Source organism: Eubalaena glacialis, chromosome 12, assembly GCF_028564815.1.
Source record: "Eubalaena glacialis isolate mEubGla1 chromosome 12, mEubGla1.1.hap2.+ XY, whole genome shotgun sequence".
Lineage (NCBI taxonomy): Eukaryota > Metazoa > Chordata > Mammalia > Artiodactyla > Balaenidae > Eubalaena > Eubalaena glacialis.
The window spans coordinates 51,401,583-51,425,078 of NC_083727.1; the positions used below are offsets into that span (position 1 = coordinate 51,401,583).

Genomic DNA, 23,496 nt, shown 5'->3' on the forward strand with positions numbered 1-23,496 from the left:
TCTGCCTATTAAAATTCTGATTATAACATGCAATTGTTTTGAAGAGGTGCTAATTTTTCATTCTTCCAGGCCTGCTTTCTCCGCAGGGTAGTGGAAATAGATGTCTACATGCTGGAGACCTGCTCCGTGAAAAGCCATGGAATAGCCTTTCCAGAGGAAACGGGCACACACGGGGCAGAGGTGTGGCTAGGGCTGCCACCCTGATCCCCGAGGCCGGGCACCCTCACCTGGCTACAGATAACAGCCCACCTGTTTCCTGTTACACCCACTGGCAGGTAAGCGGTATTAGACAACATGAAGACTAACTTTACACGTCTAACTCTTTAAAGTAAAATACTTACTTGGACTAACAAGTGGCCTGAATTAGGCAAACATGTACCAGATTTCTTGGTGTTCTCATTTATTTGCGTCATCAAATTCATCAATATTTCAACAGCACCTTTGCCAATCATTTCATGAAGAAATCCTGGATTTCCAGAAATGAATTTGATCACCCCCATGCAGTATAAGAAAGCTTCGGTGTTAGCTTGCAGCTCTTCACTTCTCAGGACCTCCAATAATGATTCTGTCAAAAAGATGAATTATTACAAATAGATGAGTAGAACAGCTGGAAAGAGAGATATTAAAGCACTTGTATGTGAACATCAAACACGATTTGTAAAATGTTAGCCAGAACCTACATTCAAATGCTTGTGAAGAGTTACTCATATGGCATAAAGAGGAAAGCTTACTTTTAGCTGAGACAAATCTCTGTAACAGTAATGACTGCAAAAAGATGGGATTATTATATGTAAATAAGAAAGTGTTCTTTTAACTGAGTGCCATTCCTTGCCTCTTATTAATATTTGCCAAACTTCGCAGTGGTTGAGAATCTGCCTGCCAATGCAGGGGACACGGGTTCAAGCCCTGGTCTGGGAAGATCCCACATGCCGCGGAGCGACTAGGCCCGTGAGCCACAATTGCTGAGCCTGTGCGTCTGGAGCCTGTGCTCCGCAACAAGAGAGGCCACGATAATGAGAGGCCCGCGCACCGCGATGAAGAGTGGCCCCCACTTGCCGCAACTAGAGAAAGCCCTCGCACAGAAACGAAGACCCAACACAGCCATAAATAAATAAATAAATAAATAAATAAAATTTAAAAATATATATATATTTGCCAAACTTTATTTTTGGTTACAAACAGTTTGAGTTATTATAGAATAACTAATAAAGCAATTTAAGAGTTAAATTTCAATAAACCTTTAAGAATATACTGGTTGCTGTGTGACTGGAAAGTTAATCAAGATAGGAACTTTTAAAAGTATCTCAACAGTAGAAAGGGGTGCTTCGAATATAGCATCCACCCTTTCCCAAGACAACTTAAAGAACATCCATCCAAATAACATACAAGTACTAGGTTTTAGGATTAATCCAGGCAGCTCTGATAAAGTTAAACATGCCTATCTCAGATTAATTTTTATTAATGTCAATGTGATCATCTGTTAGAACCTTTCTTTGTTTTTAGTCTGTTACTCTCAATGAGCTGATTCAGTGTTAGAAATTTCTTTCAGTACTGGCTTTGTCCCTGTCTGCTGGCATTAAAAAAAAAAAAAAAAAAAGAAGAAGACCATTTATCCTATGTTGCAAAAAGAGGACTTAAAGTCTTTTCCATGTTGCTGCCTTCCCTTAGATCAACAATACTAATTCATAAAAGATTTCTGTTTAGGTAACTATTTAAGCATCTTAATTATTTAAGGGTATATAAAGAATTACACATTATTAGCTAGATAATTAGAATGTATTACAATTTCTCTACCTACATATTTGAAACACATTTGACACACTGTGATGTCAATTTTATACAACAGTTATAGATGTTTTCCCAGTTTTAATCATTCCTACTATATCAAAAGATCAAACATTTCAATTATGTCAAACACTATTAAATGTATTTTTTCTAGTGGTAAAACCAAGACCAGGAAATGAATTTTTAAATAGGAACCACTTTATAGATTATATATTATTACTACAGGCATTAAAAAAAAAAAAATAGCAGGCTATCCTCCTAGGTTCCAAAGGATACATTAAATGAAACACGGAAAACATAGAGGACAGAGAAAAAACAGGCATCACCTAACTTCTGCATATTATGAGAAAATGAAATATTCCAGCTATCATTAATTATAACTTTGCTCTCCAAACTTTTCATTCATACTCAAGTACAACATTTGCTCAATGGTAGTGCTGAATAATACTCACCCAGAATGCCATCATTTTTAATCAGAGAATCATTCTTCTCACTCCTGCTAATTTTAAATATAAGCTTGCAGACACTAAGAAGATTCTTTCCACTCACTTTAAGCTGCAGAGAAAGAAATCACATTTCCACTGCAGGGAAATAAAGATATGCCATAATTTTTAAACATAAACATCTAAGTTAAAAAGTGCAGCAAGAGAATTTTTAAAACATAAATAAAAGTTCTAAGGAAATCAACTTTCAAAAGTTTTGGCCACGTATTTGCCAACTATGGTATCTAATTAACTCACTTATAGTAAATACAATATAAGTGATATTTAGAGTAAGCACATTTTAATGATAAGCCTTTATTTCTTACTTCATAAAGTCTCATGCTTATATGTGACATTATTACTTTTTAAATAATATATGAGGAAAAGGGGGGGGGGCTGATGTTGATAAATTTAATTAAATGGAGTAATTGCTTTCCACAAAAGTAAAGGAAGATGGATACTAAAATTTCAGATTAAACTAACCTAGAAAAGAATACATCATGGAGGTGAAGGAAAGAAAAGAAAGGGGAAAAGTACAATTACATTTATCATTTGTATAAAATAAAATGAAAAAGTAATATTCTTTGATTAGATAATACATATGTATTTATTACAATATTTAAGCCTATTTCTGGAATGCTTTGAGAAAATCGCAAGTAACATTCAAAGGTTAAAATTACCTTCTAAATCACAGAAAAATATTCAAGTAAATTAAGCAATAAGGAAGTATACTGTTTTTAAAAAAAACACAGTAGAGGAGGACTGAATCAAATGGTATAAATTAGCTGCATATTTATGTAAATTAGTAAAAATTAAAATTAAAAATCCTAAATGCCCAACATTTGCGAATAGTTTAATAAATTGTGGAACATCAATCCTATTCATATTAAGCAGTCACAAAAGTATAACAGTGAACACCATGCATAGAAAGACATAACCTACTGTAAGATGGAAATACTATGTGCCCGCATTGCAAGCGTGTAGAATATATTTGTAGGAATGAGGTCATCCGAACAAATAAATATATCTGTGTGAAAAGGATGGCATATAGGTCATTATTTTATCATTAAAAAGAATCCTTAAAAAAAAGGGTCTTCCCTGGTGGCACAGTGGTTAAGAATAAGCCTGCCAATGCAGGGGACACAGGTTCGAGCCCTGCTCTGGGAAGATCCCACATACTGCGGAGCAACTAAGCCCGTGCGTCATAACTACTGAGCCTGCACTCTAGAGCCACAACTACTGAGCCCACGTGCCTAGAGCCCGTGCTCCACAACAAGAGAAGCCACCACAATGAGAAGCCCGCACACCGCAATGAAGAGTAGCCCCTGCTCGCCGCAAGTAGGGAAAGCCCGCGCGCAGCATCGAAGACCCAACGCAGCCAAAAATAAATAATTAATCTAAAAAAAAGAAAAAATTCCTTTAGAAAAAAAGTATCCTTAAAATTATCTTCAATACTGTTTACTTATTTTTTTAATTTTATTTATTTATTTATTTATTTATTTATTTATTTAGGGCTGTGTTGGGTCTTCATTGCTGCGCGCAGGCTTCCTCTAGTTGCAGTGAACGGGGGCTACCCTTCATTGCGGTGCGCGGGCTTCTCATTGTGGTGGCTTCTCTTGTAGCAGAGCATGGGCTCTAGGCATGCGGGCTTCAGTAGTTGTGGCACGCGGGCTTCAGTAGTTGTGGCTCGTGGGCTCTAGAGCGCAGGCTCAGTAGTTGTGGTGCACGGGCTTAGTTGCTCTGCGGCATGTGGGATCTTCCCAGACCAGGGCTCAAACCCGTGTTCCCTGCATTGGCAGGCAGATTCCCAACCACTGCGCCACCAGGGAAGCCCTCAATATTGTTTATTAATGAGTTTTCAGCTAGTAAAAAAAAAAAGATAATGGAATTTGTCAGACATATTTTTAAAAGATTCATTCTGTGTTTGATCCACAAATATTATTGAGCTCCTATTGTGTACCAGGCACTGTGCTGTTTGCCGTAGGAAATACCAAGGTGAACGTGGTCAGCCCTGAGCTGGAGAGAAAGGGGGAGGTATTATTCATGGAGCAGCTTCTGTCTGCCCCTCTGCTCTGGCACTTTTCATGACATCTCAGAGCAAACCCTGCAAATTAGCTGTAGTCATTCCCATTTTGCAACTGAAGAGTCTGCTCCTCAGACAGGCCACGTCATCTCATCTCAGCATCACCTGGGTGTGTATTAGAAATGCAGAATCTCAGGCCCCACCAGCCGTATTGAACCAGAATCTGCATTTTAGAACTTTGCTAGGGGATCCTGTGTACATTCAAGTCTGAGAAGCTCTGTTACGGAAGGCTCAGAAACTGTCACACGTGGCAGAATGGAAATTCTTTCTGTTCTCAGGATGAAAAAAGGAAATGGAAACTTAAAAAATTTTTTTTAATGTTTAGGTATTTTTAAAATGTTTAAAAACCTAGGGAAAAAAAGCTGACTAGAGAGAAAAAAAATCTGTATCAATGGAAATATATATTGCCCTTTATATTTGGGAATATATTTTAATCTGTTGGCAATCTTCCACTACATTATGAGCCTTTGAGGTCAAAACCATGATTTGTTACTCTTTCTGTATGTGGAACGTAGCATCTGCTATGTACTTAGTGAAACTTGTTGAATAAATGAATGAATACAACTAACCTCACTCCCCATTCCAAGTCTTATACTTTTAGTGAAAAGTGGGAAAGGAAAAAAAAAAAAAAAAAGGACACCTGGTATCAGAGTTTTCATTAAAAAACCCCCAACAAACCCCACCATTTCCAGGCCTGCTATAAGGTCAGTTTACATTCAAAGCAAATTCCTATACCTTCTCTTTTGGTAACTGTAAAATTATGACTTTGAGACAAAAAAGACAATAAAACATTAAATTATATGCAAGGAATACAGACTACCCTATATAAAACAGCACTTCCCCCAACACAGGCCATTCCCTTTACTCTGCTTTATTTTTTTCCCACAGTGCTCATCAGCCCCTTTAGCACTTTGTTTACTCTCTGTCTCTCCTGCTACATGGCCAGCCTGCAGAGCAGGGGTTATTTTATTCACTTTCATTCCCTGGCACAAAGTAGGTTCTTGCAGTGGGGTAGTTTACCTTTATGTTAAACATAGGAGTTTATTTTATTTAAAGCAAATTTGGAAAATTAAAGAAAAGGGAAGGTTAAAAATCACTCATAATACTGCCACTATATATAGTCACTGTTGACATACTGGTATTTCTTTTCTGTTTTTCCTCCTGTATAGGATGTTAGATTGTCTTCCCTTCCTGAATGTAGTTGCTTTCACACTGTATATATGTTTGTACTCTAAAAAAATCTTAAAATAGGCAGATATATTTTTGTAAGACTTTTTTGATACAAAGCTTAAGATGAAAATGGCTATCTGGCAAACCCCACTTAACCAAAGAATGCAAGAAATCAGAACTAACATTATACTCACTTGATTTTTTTTTAACTATAAATAATTTTAAATGTCTGAATTCTAATATTAAACTGGTAGATAAAATATTAGAAGTTATTTAAAAAAATTTTAGTCCTATTATCTTCAGTTTTTTGTCATATTTTTTTTTCTTCAACAGCTTTTTATGATGTCCTTTAAAAAAAATTTATATAGAACCCCATTACCAAGGTCTAAGGGAAGCAATGTCTTGCCTGGAGCATTATAGAAGATTCACGTGGCAGATGGGAAGTTGGACTTGTTGGTTGATCCTGACCGCCATCTACAGTCAATCAAAAAGGACAGCCCACCCACCTCTGCACTCTGGACTGTAGCCTAGCGGTCTTGCCCGATTCAGCCAGGCGGTCAGTGTCACGGAGAGGGCTTTATCGAAACATATGTTTCGTTCAGAATGTGTTCACTGCCTGGCAGATCGCAGCCTTCTGCCCTAAAATACTTAAATTGTGCCATGTATATAATTAATTTGAATGGCACCTTTAATAACCAAGATGATATTTTCTCTGCAGAGCATTAACAAATTCATGGCATTTTCCTTCTTCCTTTCTCTCTCTCTTCTATTTATTTACTTACTTGGTACAGAGCACAATGTCTAGGATGAAAAACAAGGGCAGTCCCTGGGCAGCTGGTTGCTTGGGTCCAGCCCAGGGCAGCTACACCAGTAGAGCCCTCCAGCCTCACACTGGGGTCTCCTGGGCCAGGAGGTGCCCCAAATCCAGGGCTGGAGAAGGAACTGGGCAAGCGTGCAGTTATCTTTTCATCTCTACTTATAACTTCTGACTTTAAATCCTCCCTGTGGTTTATGTTCTTTCTGTTTCATTAAAACTGATCCATTTTCATCAATGAGAGGGGATTAAACGACTACTGAAATCATTATTTCAAGTAAATGTTGCTTTCTGCATCACGTATCATATCACAGTTTTTACAAAGAGGGTGAATAGTTTAGGGTGGCAGCTAAATAAGAACGTACTTCTCCACAAAACTGCATAGAATATGTAGTCAGAATATTCTGCTTTATGAAATACTTCAAAGTAAGAAATAGTGGGCACCCTTACTAAACTATTAGTAAGTATGCCAACACTTACCTTCACTGTGTACTTTAAGATTTTAAATTATATGAATTATGGGTGTTAATAGCTTTTACTTTTATGAAACCAGGTAAACAAAGCTTCATTCATTTGTTTTAGCGGCTCTCTTAGAGCAGTCTATAATAATTGTGTCTTATCTTTTGGTTCCAACTGTTTATGGCTGTGACAACAAAGGGCTGCACTCAAACAATGATATCATTTTGTTTGAGACAGAGCTTCTACAGACTTTTATTAAAGGTGTCTGGCCTTTTCTTCCAACACCTCACAGCAGCCTTCTATGACCACCTTCCCATGACCACTAAGCAGCTGGTTCTGTTTCACGCGGCCTCATAAAGCACCTGGCCACTATGACCACAGCCCAAGTTATCTGAAGTTATTTATTAAATCACGTGATAGAACCAAGCACCCAGCAGAAACCATAGGGCAGAAACCACAGTCTGCTCTCCGATACTGATCTCCAGTCAGGTTACCTGAGCGACTGTTCTGAATGTGTTTGCCTGTTGTCACTTTTTTTTAAAACCTTGCCACAGTCCATGTGTAAGCGTTTATTTGAACATTTTATCTGTACTCAGCCTTAGTTCCTTAGATGGTACTTTCTGGTCAAAATTCTGGGATGTCAGTTTACCACCTTAATTTTTTTTCAAGATTCTAAACGAACACACTGCATTTCTAATCTTCTTTGTAACATTTACAAATAAAGCATTAAACAGAACTTTTATGTGCTACAGTCTACGAGACCAGAGGAAAGAAAAACTTACTGCTAGAATAATTTTTGCAAGTTTAAGGCTCAGCAAGTCTGAGTCAACATCAACTAGTTTATATAGGGTCTTCAGGAGAATACTTCTTCTCTTAAATTTACTTCCAAGCATGTTTCCTTCCTCTAAAGCGTGATGAAGTTGTGTGCAAGCAGCACAAACCGTTTCAATGTTTTCTTCTGTCAGGGCAAAGAGAGCAAAGCAGAACTTACTCATTGAGGTCAAGTTTACAAGTGTGTCAAACACAGATGGTGTAAGTAAAACCCCAAAATTATTTCCCCAGACATCTTCAAATTCCTGAACTATGTTTCTTTTTTTTCCGTTTCTTATCATTTCCATCTACCTGATTTTTTTTTTTTTTCCATTTTGTTGCTCCATCTCCTACCACGTTGACTTCTTTACTAATCAGTTAGCTTATCTAAAACACACAGTCTTTCAAAGAGTGTATTGAGAAGGGGAACTGCATTATCTCAGCTGCTCTCCTTTATTCCTGATGAGCCACCCACCAATGCTCTGCTCAGGGCCCCATACTTTCTGGTTCCTCTAGAAAAGGTGTACCATGCAACATTCAACAAATACTGTTATTTTTCACATATATATGCATGTTGTGTTACATGCCCAATGCCCTCAAATAGATGTCATGCTAAGTGAGTAGGAACCATGTCTGACACATCTTTCTACGGATAGTGCATGGTGCAGTGAAAATACTGTACTGACAGTCTATAACATAGTTTAATGCAGATTCATTTTCTAATATGTCTATTGATAAAAACGATGATCAACATTTTCCTCTGAGAATAATGCTCATTATCTGAGAAAGGAAGGTGCAAGTGGAACAAAATCTCAAAATGTCACCACATCCACCATTATTTGGAGGTGGGTATTAGCAAAGAGGATAATAAAAAGAAGACTTTAGTTAGGAAACAGGGGAGACCTAGACCACTTCATTTTATAATTAGAATTCTGAGGAAAGCAATTTTTGAAAGTGGTAGCCCTACCAGCAGGCATACAAGGAAGAAAAGTAGCACACAAAATAGAACATGAGGGGAATATAAGGATCCAAGGTATAAGGCATTCAGTTGAAAAATATTATCTCTGATAGATTCCGTCACAAAATTTAAAAGTAGGAAACCAATCTTAAATAAATACCATAAAGTGCTCTTGAAAGCCCGCATAGAGGAAGTGTGCGCCTGCAGAAGGAAATGACTCAGGCCATTTTTAGCTCTTTTCAACAATAACATCTAAGAAAAAATTTTAAACCTCAATAGCTAAGTAACCTTCCATGCCTTTCAGTTATGCACTTAAATAAATGATTTGATGGGAAATGACTTAGACTAACTTTAAATAAAGGGAAAAACCTGAGCTCTACTGTAAGAAATAGTTTTGTTTTGTTGTTTTATTCTTCTGTTACTGGCAGTTTCTTCACAAACCCCAAGTCCAGGCTGAGGGCTACTCTGTGGCAGGGGGTAGATTTCAAGGTTATTTTTCTAATACTTCCCTCCACAAACTCTTCAGCCTGGTGGGTTCTACTTAAGAGTAGCTGTTTTAGCTTAACAGAAATTAAAAAGGAAGGCTCCCGGGTCAAATTTTAAACTATTGATCAAATTACCTCTTTCTACCAGTTGGTCTGTTGTAACTGCCATGTAGCCTCAAAAGACAGCTTGAATCTAAGAGCTATCAAGATTCTCAACGGGCTAAAGCTAGTGGGTGAAAGTTTGATGAGTAACAGAAAGAAAGGTAGACTCAAAGTAACTTCTCCCCATAAGATACCTATTAATTAGAAAGGGAAAAACAGTGATTTTACAGTGGAAAAACCTGGCAGACACCACCTTCCCCAAGTGATCAAAATCCACATCACCAGTAAAGGACCAAATCAGCATCACGTGCCTCCTGATAGGACACATTGGGAAGGACACAGCACCACTCATGCTGCACACTGCCCCAAACACCTAATAAGCATCTAATGGTGAGAAAAAACCAGACAAACCCAATTTGTGGGGCAGTCTATAAAATAATTAGCCTGTTCTCCTCAAATACATCAAGATCATGAAAGAGACATGACAAACAACTGTATTTTCTTTCTATAAAGGAAATCATTAGGATAACTGGCAAAATCTGAATAAGGTTTGTAATTTCCAGATACGTAACAGAATGCCCTTGTTTCTAAAAATACATGCTAGAGTACTTAGGGATATGGGGTATCATGATGGCAACTTGTTCTCAAATGGTTCAAAAAAGGGAAAAAAACAATGTGTGCGTGTGTTGGGGGGTGTGTGTACAGAAAAAGAGAGCAAGAGGGAGAGAGGGAGGCAGGGAGAGAGAGAATGATAAAGCTTATGTGGTAAAATGTTAATATTTTGGGAATCTGGGGGAAGAGCATACAGGATTTCTTTGTACTATTCTTGCAACTTTTCTAAAAGTCTGAAATTATGTCAAAACAAAAAGTAAAAGAAAGAAAGAAAGAAGGGAGGGAGGGAGGGAGGGAAGGAGGAAGGGAGGAAGGAAAGATCTCAAAAGGTCAAGTAACCTAGTCCTACCACCACTTGCTGTTCTTAAAGTTGTCTGTGGAAGAGATGTCATCCTTCAGCATTTAATAATCCCCCCAAAAAGGGAGATTCATCCACATTTCAAATCCCAAACTCCTGCTAAGTTTTCTCTGTTAGTGCCTGTGGTGACAGAGCCCTCAGAACTCTCTTAAAATCCTTCAAGCTGAAGACTTTCTCCAAGACAGGCCTTTGTGCTGCCCCTATCCTCCCCACTGTGCTCCTCCTGGTATGTTTTCTTTAACCTTTGCCCAGATTGATTGCTCTTCCCATTAGTTTTTAGGCACATCTCCCAAAATAAAGGACCCAATGTTAACCAGGCTATCATGAGGGTGAAAATGATTGACCCTAGAGGGGACAAAGTCATCATGGTCTTATTCTCAGGGTTTTGAGCTGCAGTGGACTTTGGTGATGTTCTAGCCTCAGCTATGCCTCACCTGGCAGGTGAGAGCACCTCTGCACACAGAGATCAGGTGATTCCCAGCCATCTGCTTCGTTAGCAGCACCAGGACCAGAAACCCCATCCAGAGCTCCCACATTAACCAGAAACACTGCCAAGCACCTTCAGAGAGCCCAGGAGGGGTGAGGTCATTTGAACCTTTAAGGAAGTAGGTCTTTTGCACAACTTTCCTGGTTGGTTGGTGGGAAGGACTCATTTACCCTGCTTCTCCTAGGGCTTCTTCCGGTGGCTACCATGCTGGTTCGCTCATCCAAGGAGCACTCATTCCACAGTTGTTAGTGAGGGCCTCATGTGCACTGTGGGCCAGGCACTGGGCTTGGCCCTGGGGCCAGGACTGCAGCTCCAGAGGAGCCCATTTCCACTTCAGAAGTGGAATCCCTGAGGAGCAGCAAGGGGGCAGAAGGTGGGATGGGGGGGTGGGCATTCCATAGGTCAAGCTTTCCATAGGTCACCTTGGCAGAGACCCATGGGTTGTGAGCCTTCCTTGCTGGGGCATTCCAGAGTGTAAGGGTTGGGCATATCCCAGACCACTTCCTGTTCTGAGTGGCCTCCCTGACACGCATGCTCAACCTTAGGAAAGAGGACATACAGTCCTCCCTCAGGATCCACAGGGGATTGGTTCTAGGACCCCTGCATATACCAAAATCCGTGGATGCTCAAGTCCCTTGTATAAAATGACATCGTGTAGTCGGCCCTCCGTATCCGCTGGTTCTGCATCCTCGAATTCAAACAACCACAGATCAAAATTCCATTTGCAGTTGGTTGAATCTGTGCGTGTGGAACCTGCAGCCATGGAGGGCCGACTGTATACGTTTGGATCTAGAAAACCACAGGCACACCTGCCAAGGATGCCAGTCTATGAGACTTCGTCAAAGTTTCAGAGGCCTGAAATCTGTTTTAATTTTTCACCGTTTTTCATGAACTGCCACTCTAGAGTGTTCAAACTGGCATTTCCTTGGGAAGAGGAGGTGATAATTTATATTCCAAAGGGAATTTCAGAAGTAGATTCTTTTGCTGCATTTAAAGTATAATTTTACTCACTGAAAATTAAGTTTACATGTATTGATAATATCTAATACATACACTACTGGGTAAATAAAATAGATGACTTCATTTGTTTTTGAACATGTTCACAGAAATGATAGTCAAAGTGTGCTGAAAATATCAGGGCAATGAGGAACATATAAATAAGTGCAGATATTTTTAATTTAAAACAATTTTTTTTTTTTTTTTTTTTTTACCTTTTTCTAATTCATGCAAAATCGGTACGATCCTTGTATTCCAAAAGACTTCACCTACTTCTATTTCTGTATCCTTTTCTTGCAAGTCGAGTTTTGAGTCTGTAATAGAAACCCAGAAGAGGAGAAAGAGCCATGAAAAAGGAGTTATAACTGGAGCACCGCCATGAGACTTTGTTATCCATCCCTATAATTAACAAACTCTAGAATTACATTACGCTTTGCCCCCCAAGCCCAACTAATTCTAATTAGAACTACATTTCTTCTAATCAACTCATCCCAAATTAAACTCAGATAAGACAATGTAAAGAAATCAGAACTTTAAACTCTGGGACACTGCATAAAGTCTTCAGCTTTGTAAATGTTGAAATTATTGTCAGTGAGGCAAAGAGATTGGAGTTGGGTTTTTTTGTTTGTTTTTTTACTTAAACATATCCCTCTGTAATATAAAATAAACAGAAAACTATCGATATGAAAAGAATAAGGATTTTGAAAATGTTTAATGAAAAATTTTCTGAAAGGGAGGCTTGCAGGGACTATTTTTCCTATAGAAGATAAAATGTCCACGTTATCGTGAGGCCAGTGCTGTTCACGCCCATGGCTTGTGTGGGGCAGTGGGAAGCCCGAGCTCTGGGTGCTGGCAGATCTCAGTTCAAATCCCAACTCCATTACTGATGCACTGGGTGACAGGGGTCTGGTTTCTTATCCTTTCTGAGCCTCATCAGCAAAACAGAGATTAAAATATTTGCCTTCGGGGTTATGAGAATTCAAAGACAGGATATAGGCAAAGCTCTGAGCCCAGTGCCTAGCATCTAGTGACACTCAATCAATATGGATTTCACCTCCCTGATTAGAAAACCAACAAACAGATCATCACTGTCTGAAGTGTATCGGGCTGTATGATGTCACCAGATCACTGAGAAGAGATGCTGCCTGACGACGCAGGCTGTGGAAGAGTAATAGCTCCCACAGCTTGTGTACTTTAGATCCAGCAGGCCTGTATTTAATTTTTGTCACACTATGAGGAGGTCCCCAAACTGTCACTATTTTCCAGATGAAGAAAGTGGGGCTCAGGGTTATTAAGTTACCTGCCCAAGGTCATAGAGCTAAATAGCCCTTGCACTTGACCTCTTCAGGGCCATTCTGCCCTGAAGCAAACTGGAAAACTAGAAGGTAACTTCGGGGAGAAATGTAAATCACATTAGAAACTGCAAATCATGATTACATTTCACGCAGGCAAGATCTCCAGGTCTAAAACACTGACAGTCTAGCCGGAGGGGGTACCGCTGTGCCAGGCACTCAGAAGCAGTGCTACAGACAAAATCCTCAGCCTTCCTTCTCTGAAGGCCACCCCCTAAGTCCCTCACCTGGCACCCAACCTATACTGGTTCAGGGAGTCCGCACCTGCTTAGAGCGGACCTGGTACCAATTAAGTGCCCCCGCAGTGGGTGCCTGGACCCTAAAAATGTCACATGGAGAGTTAGAAATCATAGGGGCAATCAGAGGGTTCTGCAGAGAGAGACAGAGTAGTGAAAGGGTGTGTGGCCTGTATATTTTTAGGGTGTTTTAACTCAAAACCAAGACAAGCTGACCAGGGAAGCCTGTTAAGAGCACTGGTTCTAGAGTCACTGTCTGGGTTTGAGTCCTAGCTCTGTCACCTACTAGCTGACTTTGGGCAAGTTGCTTCACTTTCCCTCTGTAAAATGGGGTAACAATGAGCATCTCCAAGTATTGGGATTACGGGTTATTAACTTCTTTTATGTGCTCCTGTATTTTCCAAAACCTCTCATGTACTTGTATTACTCTTGAGAAAAAAATACACAACACATATTAAATTTTCCCAGCAGTGGTGATGTCACCCAGGAGAACCTGGACAGCTCTCCCGCCCAGTGTACAGGCCTTTCCCTGACACTCCGTGCTGGAAACGGCCACCCCCAGCTGCCGTGAGTCCAGGCTTGCTTTTATCAAACCTTCCTAATATCAAGAGGGGCCGATGCACACTGGGCATGAAGAGCATTTGAGCAGCAGAAGCAGATAGAAAGGATGTCAACAAAGCTGTTATTAAACAATGTAGGTGCTGTCGATGGTTTTAATAGCAAGGTTGCACAGAATCTGCCCAACCCAAGAGGAAGAATTCACCAAAACACATAGTTTTTAGGACAAAACCAGTCCATATCAGTTCACAATCCCTTAGCCAAAACCTTTGGGACCAGACGTGGTTGGGTATTCAGAAAATTTTGAATTTGAGTAAAGGCAATATGGTGCCCACACTGCATGACATACCACCACCAGCGGGCTCTCCTGAGGCAGCACCCTGCAGCAAAACATGTGAATACTCACACTAAAGAAACAAAGGCTATAACTGGCTTCCCATCAGTGCAGGTCAGGCATTGCCACTAAATGAGTTTGTGCAGTATTTCAGCTTTCAGAGCTTTTGGGGTTTCAGAATTGCAGGAAAAGGATTGCAGACCACCATCTCCATCTTTTGGATTATTACTTTTATGAATCTTCCCTAACATTGATAAATTATGGTTATGGATCCTAAAAGTAAACATGACTATTCAAGCAATATGAAAAAGCCATAGTGGCTCATATTCCCAGGTATCAGACATAATCAAAGTCCAAAGTATGTGAATAAATTCAAAATATATCAAGGCAAGGGGAAAGCCAGGAGATAATAAGCCAGGCAAAAAATATAATAGACAGCTATTTATGACACACTTAAATCTATTAGAAATACAGACTTCAAGTCCAATCAGTTCAAATCAGCCTTTTCACCTTCTATGCGACACGCTCTTTAGCAGGACCGCTCTATGAGAAACCGATTATCAAACCGTTTGTCAGGACAAACAAAACTGATAACACGTTCACCCCAGGAAGAGCTGAATTACAGGGGTGAGCCAGAAATCACAGAGCAGTTTATTTAGCCTTTGGAAAGGAAAGGCCCTCGTAGGCCCTTCTGAATGTTTCTGAGACTTGTTTCTTCTCAGAACAGAAGTTTGCCAGACGCTGTGGTGTAAGTCTGCTTTCAACTCTCTCCCAGGAACCCCTGTGCGAGCAATGGTGTCCGGCTACGGCCTTTCGCCTCACACACCTCCTCCAACTCTGCTCTCCACAAAAACCCCATTTTATATACTAACCCAGCTTCTACCCTAGAAACTGAAGCCTGGAGTCATGTGACTACTTTTTAAGATCCACAGATGACAAATAAATACAGTTTGTCTCAGTCCTGGGCAACAACCCATTTAGAAAGCACTTTCATCTAGGTTCACAGTTTGCTAAATATAAAAATTATGATTCAACAGGAAATTGGGTAAGTCAAGCAGAAATTTCAGCATGTTTTTGAAGATTCTGCTGTCTCAGTTGTTATAGTTCTTAACCGCAGCTTCGAGTTCTGGACACAAAAACTTGACACAATGTTTATTGGCTGCTGTTTTTAGCATGTACACGTAAGATGCTTAGCAACAATGCTGATGCGGAAATCAGTCTATCTAAGATTTTCCTGAGTACTACAGAAATTCCCACTGGTCACAAAAGTCATTTGATTGATAAGAAATTAGTTCTGAAGGTAATAAAATATTTTTGAACTGAATATTAGTTTGGTTTCATAAAAGTTCATGTGCACCAAAAAAAAGTATGAAGAACATAACAAACACCTGTGTACCCACAAATAGTTTGGTCAAATACCAACTGTATTTTCATTCTCCTCCGTATTTCAAAGGAATAAACATTACAGATATTGTTAATGCTCTCTGTGTGCCTACTCCGTCCATTCCCCTCCCCAGGGGCTACCACCACGCTAAATTGAATGATTATTTTTATCATGCTTGACTTTACATGTTTACCACATAGATCTGTAACCATAAACAACACATGTCATTGTTTTTCCAACTTAATTTTTTCATGTAATGTTATGTTTGTAGTCATTTCATTCAATATTATAAATGTGCTCTGGTTCATTTTTCTAACTGCTATGTTCCATTGTATGAATACATTTTGTAGCATTTCTAGCCTGTGATTTATATTGTTATATACTTTCTCAAACAGTTTAAAGTTGCAAAGTGCTGATTTCATATAGTTAATATAGTTTCATTTAAGGGAGCCATGATTTTGACTCAAGTATTGAACTTAAGAACAATGTGGATGTCAAGTTTTGCAACCTTCCAAGTGCTTTTACAAAATAATTTCTGTGCAGTCATTAAGATTGTAATCTACAGATGTTTGAGGCACTAGAGCTGGGTAACGGTAAGAGTGCTAAGACTGTTGTGAAAATAATAAAAATTTATCAAAATAAATGCTGACGTGTGACCAAGCTGGACTAAGTTCCTGGAATTTTCAAAGAGTGAGCCAACATCAGACATCTTTAGTGCAAATGATTATCCTACAGACGGAGATTCTGAGGATAAGATGAAGGAGTGCTGGGGACCTCTAAGAACACGGGAGCCTCACCTGTTTTGGTGTCTAGCCTGCTCCGGTCTGAGCTTCGGGAGCATAAGGAGGCCCTTGAACGCCTCTTCCCCTGGTCCCTGGGAGGAAAAGGAATACACACAACACTCAGCACAAAAGCCAAAGCAGTTCTCTTTTTGTAAGTGTCAAGAGTCAAGAGTTGGCTAAATATAATTTCTGAAGAAACCAGAAATGGAGTTTGGTACTCCATACCTCATTTAAATCAACCTCTGATTTTCAACTGAGATTTATCTTTTAAAGACAAGTCAGATTTGCTTTACAATATGAAATACAGCTACTAGAAACAACAACAAAATAAATCCAAAGTTTATTTTGCAAATCAAAAAAACTGATTAAGGATCTACACCACAAGAGGTCACTGTTGCAATAAGAAAGAACTCTGGTATGCTTGAATCACAAAAGCCTAGTAGTGGTTAGGGGCTGGGAGAGACCTCGTTCTCTCACACTCTGGTACACACGTGCTGCAGGCAAGAAGACTGTTCCCAAATTGGTCAGATGTGGCAAGGATCACACGGCAGGGTCACATCTGGAACCCGCATCTCATTTTTCCAATTCACTGCTCTTTCCACCAAATCACTAAGTCTCCTGTCTCCACTTTATAATTTTTAAATTAATTAAATTAATATTCTCTAAAAAAATTTTTTTAAAGAAATATTTGACATGATAAAAAATCGAAGGTAAATTCAAGCAGTCCCCAGATGACAAATATTTTGTGTTTCGAATGAAAATTTGGTGGCTGGCCAACAGCAGGATTATATGCCTGGGTTTGGTTTTGTTTTGAAGCTTATATACAACGTAGAGATGGTCTATGAAGGACATAACTTCTCTTTAGCTAGAGCTGATACTTAAAACACTTACTTTTAAATATCTGTACAAAATTCCAAGGTTAAAAAAAAAACTACTGAGAGAATAATAGTGCAAGTTTTACAACAAAAATTTCATTTTCACCATCAAATATAATATTTGCCACAAAAATCATAAAGAATGCACACTCATGTGGCCAGGGTCACCCATGAACATCTGTGGCTGTCCACTGCTCCTGCTTCCTGTGTAGTGAGATCCGCAACAAATGTTCAGTGCTGTGTCTTGGCCCTTGGCCTTGACTACTGCCCCAAGAATTCGTTTCTCCAAATATCGTTTTTTCCATAAACATTTCCTTTTTTAAAAAACACTTGATTTAACACTTCCTTTTATCGTACAATAGAGAAAAGATCGAGTTACTCTCCCCAAAAGGGTCTAATTATTTAATACTCTGAAACAATTGCTTTATTTTTATATACAGTAAAATCATAGATCTGGTAGCAAGATGTTCTGGCCAATCCAAGAAAGAAATGGGGATGGGATCCTTTCTGTCAACACTCTCAGAGTAGAGATGCAAATGGAGATCTCAAAGAAGACAGAAATAAAGAAAATCAACTCTATGAAAAGGTAAAATACCAAAAGTTTGGCAGGGTGTAAGGCCAAGGAAGTTCCCAGACTTCAATTCTAGAAATAACAAGAAAGTTTGAGCACCATAGAGACAAGCCTTTCTTTTCATTATGGTCCTAAACAGCTACTGAAATCAAGCAGGATAGTTTACATCTAATGCAAGTCCCTGATCCATCCTCCCTGAGGACATGGCCGTGATGAGGCTGCCTCCGTAAATACCACATTTGTGTGTCCCCATTTGGAGGGGCGGTTAAGAAGGGTCCTTCTTATCAAATACCAAACCTTGACAGCGCTGGGTCCTACTGGTTCTCAAGAAGAGCACAGGGTTGGCATCCACTAATCCTCTGTGTGACCATCATGGTACAGTGGTTGAGTGTGCAGGCTCAGGACCCAAACTACCTGGGGTCAAATCCTGGGTCCAAGTATTGTCAGCCATGTGGCCTTAGTAAGTTACTTAACCTCTTGGCCTTGTTTTCCTTTTCTTAAAATAAGGGCAACGCCTCTACTTAGCACAGTGACTGGTACGTTTGAAGAACTTAATAAATTGTCAATATTCTTCTTCTCTTTTGTTCCGAGTCAACACGCACCTGTCTGAGCAGCCCAGTGCTGGGTGTTACTGTGATAAAGAACGTGTAAGACATTGCCCGGAAGTTTAAAATCTACTTTGAGGAACTAAGGAAGTTTTTTTTTTTTTTAATGGAAAATTCTAATGGATTCTCTAATCAAATACTAGAACGTGAAATTCAGCAGGTTACAAAGACTAGAGCGATGCTGAGGAGGAAGTGATCACTGAGAGGGAGAAGTGGACCACAGGGTGGGACTTAAAAGAATAAAAGTCAAACCAACAAATGACAACACTGCTCTCAGTGGGGGGAGTAGCATGAGTGAAGGTAAAGAGGCGCATGAGAAGCCTGGTGGGTAGGGTAAGGGGGTAATTGCACAGGGCCAGCAATTTAGGAATAGGTTTCTGCTGGCAGGTATCAGGAACAGCCATCTGAAACTTCGGGTTGGATCAATGGACCCAATTAGATGGGCAATAAGGATCTGTCCTAGGTTCTTATATGAGGAAATGGTGAGATTTGGAGTTATGTGATGACAAAAGTATTTAGGAGACTTGGAGGGAGGTAACAAGGACTAATTCTTTGAAGGTGATAGTGGGACTGGAGAAGTAGGAACAAGTTCAAGAGACCCTATAAATGAAAAGTTGATAGGATTCGGTGGATGATTTCAGGCAGAAGAAAGATGAAAAGGCAGACCTGGAGGAACAGGACAGCAGGGTTGCCATAACAGAAATGGGGAGGTTAGGGAGCAGCACAGTTTGAGGGGTAAAGCAGGTCTCTGTTTTGCCATGTTGAGTTTCTGATGAAAAACGGAGCATCAGCAAAGGAGACGTGGAAATCAGGAAAGGAGCTCCGTTAAAAGTCAAAGCAGTACACCAGGACTAGAGTTATCAGAAGAGTGGCTCAAAGACCAGAATCTCAGGACACGGCCTTGTCTCAGATAGTCACAGGTAAAGGACAGAAACAGGAAAAGGAGTCCAAAGCAAGAAGACAGAGAAAATATGCTCTCATGCAGTCCAGCATGTTGAGAAAGTGAGCATGATTGACAGGTCCAGGAAGATGAGGATGGAGGAAGAACTTTCCGGTCTGGCGAGGGTAAGCCTAACAGGGTTTCCGTGGAGCAGTGAAGCTCAGGACCCACAGAAAGCATGAAGCGGGGAGAGAGGCATCCAGAAAAGAAATTCCCTCTCTGCTAAAGACTAGATGCCCTTGTACTCAAAGAAGAACTGTCTCACTGTAACTTCTACCCATTGATCTTGGTTCTACTAATGAAACAAATCTTTATCCTTCTTCCTCTTGACCATCCTTCAAATACTTAAATATGTCGTGGTCACCACTTAAGTTCATCTCCTATGGCTTAAATCCTACGGTTCCACCACTTCTTAGCTGTGTGACCTCGGGTTAAGTTTTTAACCTAAGCTTTGGTTTCCTTATCTGCATATGAGGGGGTGGTAAATAACAGTGCCCCTCAACGTAAGGCTGTTGCGAGGATTAAACGACGTGATGTGGAATCGCTTAGCACAGTTCCAGGCACACAGTAAATACTCAGCAAGTGTTTACTATTATCATGGCTGTCATCACTGTTGTCATTAACAAACTCCAGTCCCTTCAACTGTTCCTCATCAAATCTCTTCATCAGCCTGTTCAGTTACTCAGAGTGACTGTCAGTTTGTCTGGAACCCAGCACTGAGCTAAAGGTATGGCCTGAGGAGCAAAGAGGAGAGCTTCTAAATGATGCAGCCTAAAACTGCATGAGCGGTTTTGGTGGTCACATCACAGTGTTGGTCAATTCTCGCCTTTTCTTCCATATGCAGCTAAAGGCAGATTCCCCCCATCTATGTTGGACTCCTTCTTATTAAATTTCAGTGTTATACTTGGCAAAGGGTTTCTGCCTATTAAATGTTTCTAGATCTTGATTCAATCATCCAGTATAATTGTTCTTCTTCTCAGCTTTCTGTTCCATGCTGTTAAAGACCATAATTAAACTTTTTTGGAATATCTTTTGATGTACCAAGAATAAAACAATTCCAGAAAATATTCTTTAAAGCTCTTTTGTGAAGTCCTTCTTAAAGCCAGAATAAGACCATTTCATTAGTATATCTTCATCTACAAATAACAGAAACCTAATTCTAACTGACTTAAACAATAAATGGAATTTATTGGCTCATGTAACCCAAAAGTCAAGCACTAGGGGTGGGTTTTAGGTGTGGTGTGATCAGGGCACTGGCTCCATCTTTCTGCAATTCTCTTAGCTCTGCCCTTCCTCTGGTTCCATCTGTAATTAGGTTGGAGTCCTGAGGAAAGCATAGTGGGTATGGCACTCCCAGGTGTCTCTGCTGTAGCCCACATGTTTCAGAGCAAAAACAAGGTCCTCTCTTCCCAATCATTAACAAGAGTCCCACCTTTCACTCTGAACAACCAGAACCAAGCTCTGTAGCCAAGGCAACGTCATACACTGACTGAGTTACTACTGCCCATCCATGCATCAGTCACATTGGCAACATCTACTTCTGGATCATTTACACTCCAAAGAAAGAAAAGTATATTTCTTTAAAAGTATTCCAAAATTCAGATTTTGCTATAATTCAGACAGTTCTTCCAATTATTATGACTGAGGTTCTTTAGTCAGGGGTCAGCAACTTTTTCTTAAAGAGCCAGACAGTATATATTTTACACTTTGTGGGCCAAGTGGCAAAACAGAGGCTATTAATGTAGGTACTTTTGTAACCATTTAAAATGTAATGATTTTAAAATGCAGAAAAAAATTCTTGGCTTAAGGGCTGTAAAACAAACAAACAAACAAAAAAACAGATGGCTGGCCAGATCTTGCTCCAGGGCTATAGTTTGTTGACTCCTTCTCTGGAGCAATAGCTAAAAAGATATTAAGAAGCAGACTAAATGATAGGATTTGGAATTTAAAATATATATATAATAAATTTATTTCCATTTGGTAAAAAATTACATGTAAAAAAATGGAAAAGGAAATTTTAAAGGATATATATGATAAAAAGAAATTTAGGAAATTTGAGCTAACATTTTCCTTGACCTAAGAAGATGACACTTCACTTTTAGATTTAGATTCAAGTTGTATAGATTCAAGTCAGGTAGTAAATATCTTAGGCTCTGCAGTCACTCAGTCTCTGTCACAACTACTCAGTTCTGTGGCTATAGTGTGAAAGTAGCCAGGGATGGTAGGTAAATGAATGTGCGTGGCTGTGTTCCAATAAAACTTTATTTACAAAAACAGGTAATAGGCTGGATTTGGCCCATGGGCCTTAGTTTGCTGGCCCCTGCTTTGTAGTCTCTTTGATTTTTTTACTGCAATTTAAGAATACCACCACCAAAAGGTGGTGGTCCCTTTATCATGTCTTCATAGCCTGAAACACCAGATACACAGTTTCTAAACATTAGCACTCTGTCTTAATAACTAACACTAAAATAGAATTCTACTTAAATGGTTAAATAGAAACACAGTGAAATTAAAGAACATGATTTTAAAGGAATGGTCCTAAGATCAATTTTTTTTTTTTAATTCTTGGTTTTTTCGGCACGTACTTTAAATTTATTTATTTATTTATTTATTTTTGGCTGTGTTGGGTCCTCGTTTCTGTGCGAGGGCTTTCTCTAGTTGCGGCAAGCGGGGGCCACTCTTCATCGCAGTGCGCAGGCCTCTCACTGTCCCGGCCTCTTGTTGCGGAGCACAGGCTCCAGACGCGCAGGCTCAGTAGTTGTGGCTCACGGGCCCATTTGCTCCGCGGCATGTGGGATCTTCCCAGACCAGGGCTCGAACCCGTGTCCCCTGCACTGGCAGGCAGATTCTCAACCACTGCGCCACCAGGGAAGCCCAGATCAAAATTTTGATAAAGTCCTCCAAGGTAACCATAGCATTGGGTTGGTGGTCCAAGATTTAAAATATACATTTTTAAAGATTATGCATATATTCTTGTACCTTTTTCAATAATCACTAACTGGTTATTACTCAAGTTCTATATGCAGAAACTTGATTAGACACTGCTTTGTAGCTAACCACATTAGCTTAACTTAGTTAGGCTTAAATTCCCTTAGCTTAGAGTAAAAGCCCACAGTTTCACGCTCCCCTTCACCTTCACAGCTCCAGTTTCAAGGCGCCTCACGTGAAGAGCGCTGTAACTTTTCACCGCGGCAGCTACACGTACTTCAGCACAGGGGAGAGTTGCTGGCACTACCCTCTTCCGTGGCGTTACTGTGGAAATGATTCCACATCGGTTTCCACCATCTGTTCTCCATCCCAATGTCCTAGTGGGCTGCTCCAGCTCACACGTCGCCATCTCCCACCAGAACTGCTACTGCTCTCCCCTCTCCAATCGTCCTTCACGCGGCTGCCAGCGTCACTCTCCTGAAAACCTCTCAGCGCTGCACGTAGTCTACAGCCTCAGGACCCATGCTTCCGCTACACTGGGCCATCTGCCTTTCTCTGAACCTGCCACCACCAAATCAAATCCCCCCTCTGCTTACGCTGCTCCTTTAGCAAAGAACACAGAGCCCCACCTCTATTGAAAACCAGCCTCAAGGGGCATCCCAAACTCCACAGACCCCAGGAAACCTTCCCTGATCTATAAGTCAGAGTTAGGCGCTCTCACCTCTAAACTCCCAAGGCGCTTTCTTTCAATTCTCCTTTCATTCCTCCAGCATTAGAGTCAATCATTGAACAATGCTTCTAAAACTTTGTGTGAATTCAAATCACTTGGATACCTTATAAAAATGCAGATTCTAATTCAGCAGGTCTGGGGTGGAGCATGAGATCCTGCATTTCTAACAAGCTCCCAGGTGATACTGATGCTGCTGGTCTAGGGACCGCACTTGAGCCTCAGAGCCTGACATGCTGGTAAGGTTCTCATGGACAGGGTCCATGTGTGTATCTCCCAACCCCGCTAGCGCAGGGCTTTGCTTATCAACAAATTCTTAACGAATGGAAGCTGTTAAATAAGGTGGGATTCTACAAAGTCATTTTGATCAATGACTGTCTTTTCCAAATGCAAACAGTTTCTCAGCCACATTTACTTAATTTCTTAAAAGAATAATGACTTCATTATTTTTGAAAAAATTAGATATTTATTATTTTTTAAGGCCAGGCAATATAAGAAGTACAAAGAAGATTTAGAAAACCATCTAAGATCCCACCACCCAGAAATAAATATCGTTAATGTGTGGCAAACATCATTCCAGACATATTTTGCATATATTCAGAT

At 40.0% G+C, this 23,496-nt stretch overlaps 1 protein-coding gene across 1 annotated transcript in view; it reads right to left on the reverse strand.

The window, feature by feature from the left end:
• Nucleotides 1-23,496, reverse strand: part of ARMC2 (armadillo repeat containing 2) — a 104,047-nt gene that overhangs the window by 52,650 nt on the left and 27,901 nt on the right. The window contains exons 6-10 of the mRNA XM_061207723.1: nt 16,263-16,339; nt 11,817-11,915; nt 7,576-7,751; nt 2,238-2,340; nt 342-565 (exon numbers count right to left, since the gene is read on the reverse strand). Coding sequence (XP_061063706.1) covers nt 342-565; nt 2,238-2,340; nt 7,576-7,751; nt 11,817-11,915; nt 16,263-16,339 — 679 coding nt within the window. The remainder of the gene's footprint in view (nt 1-341; nt 566-2,237; nt 2,341-7,575; nt 7,752-11,816; nt 11,916-16,262; nt 16,340-23,496) is intronic.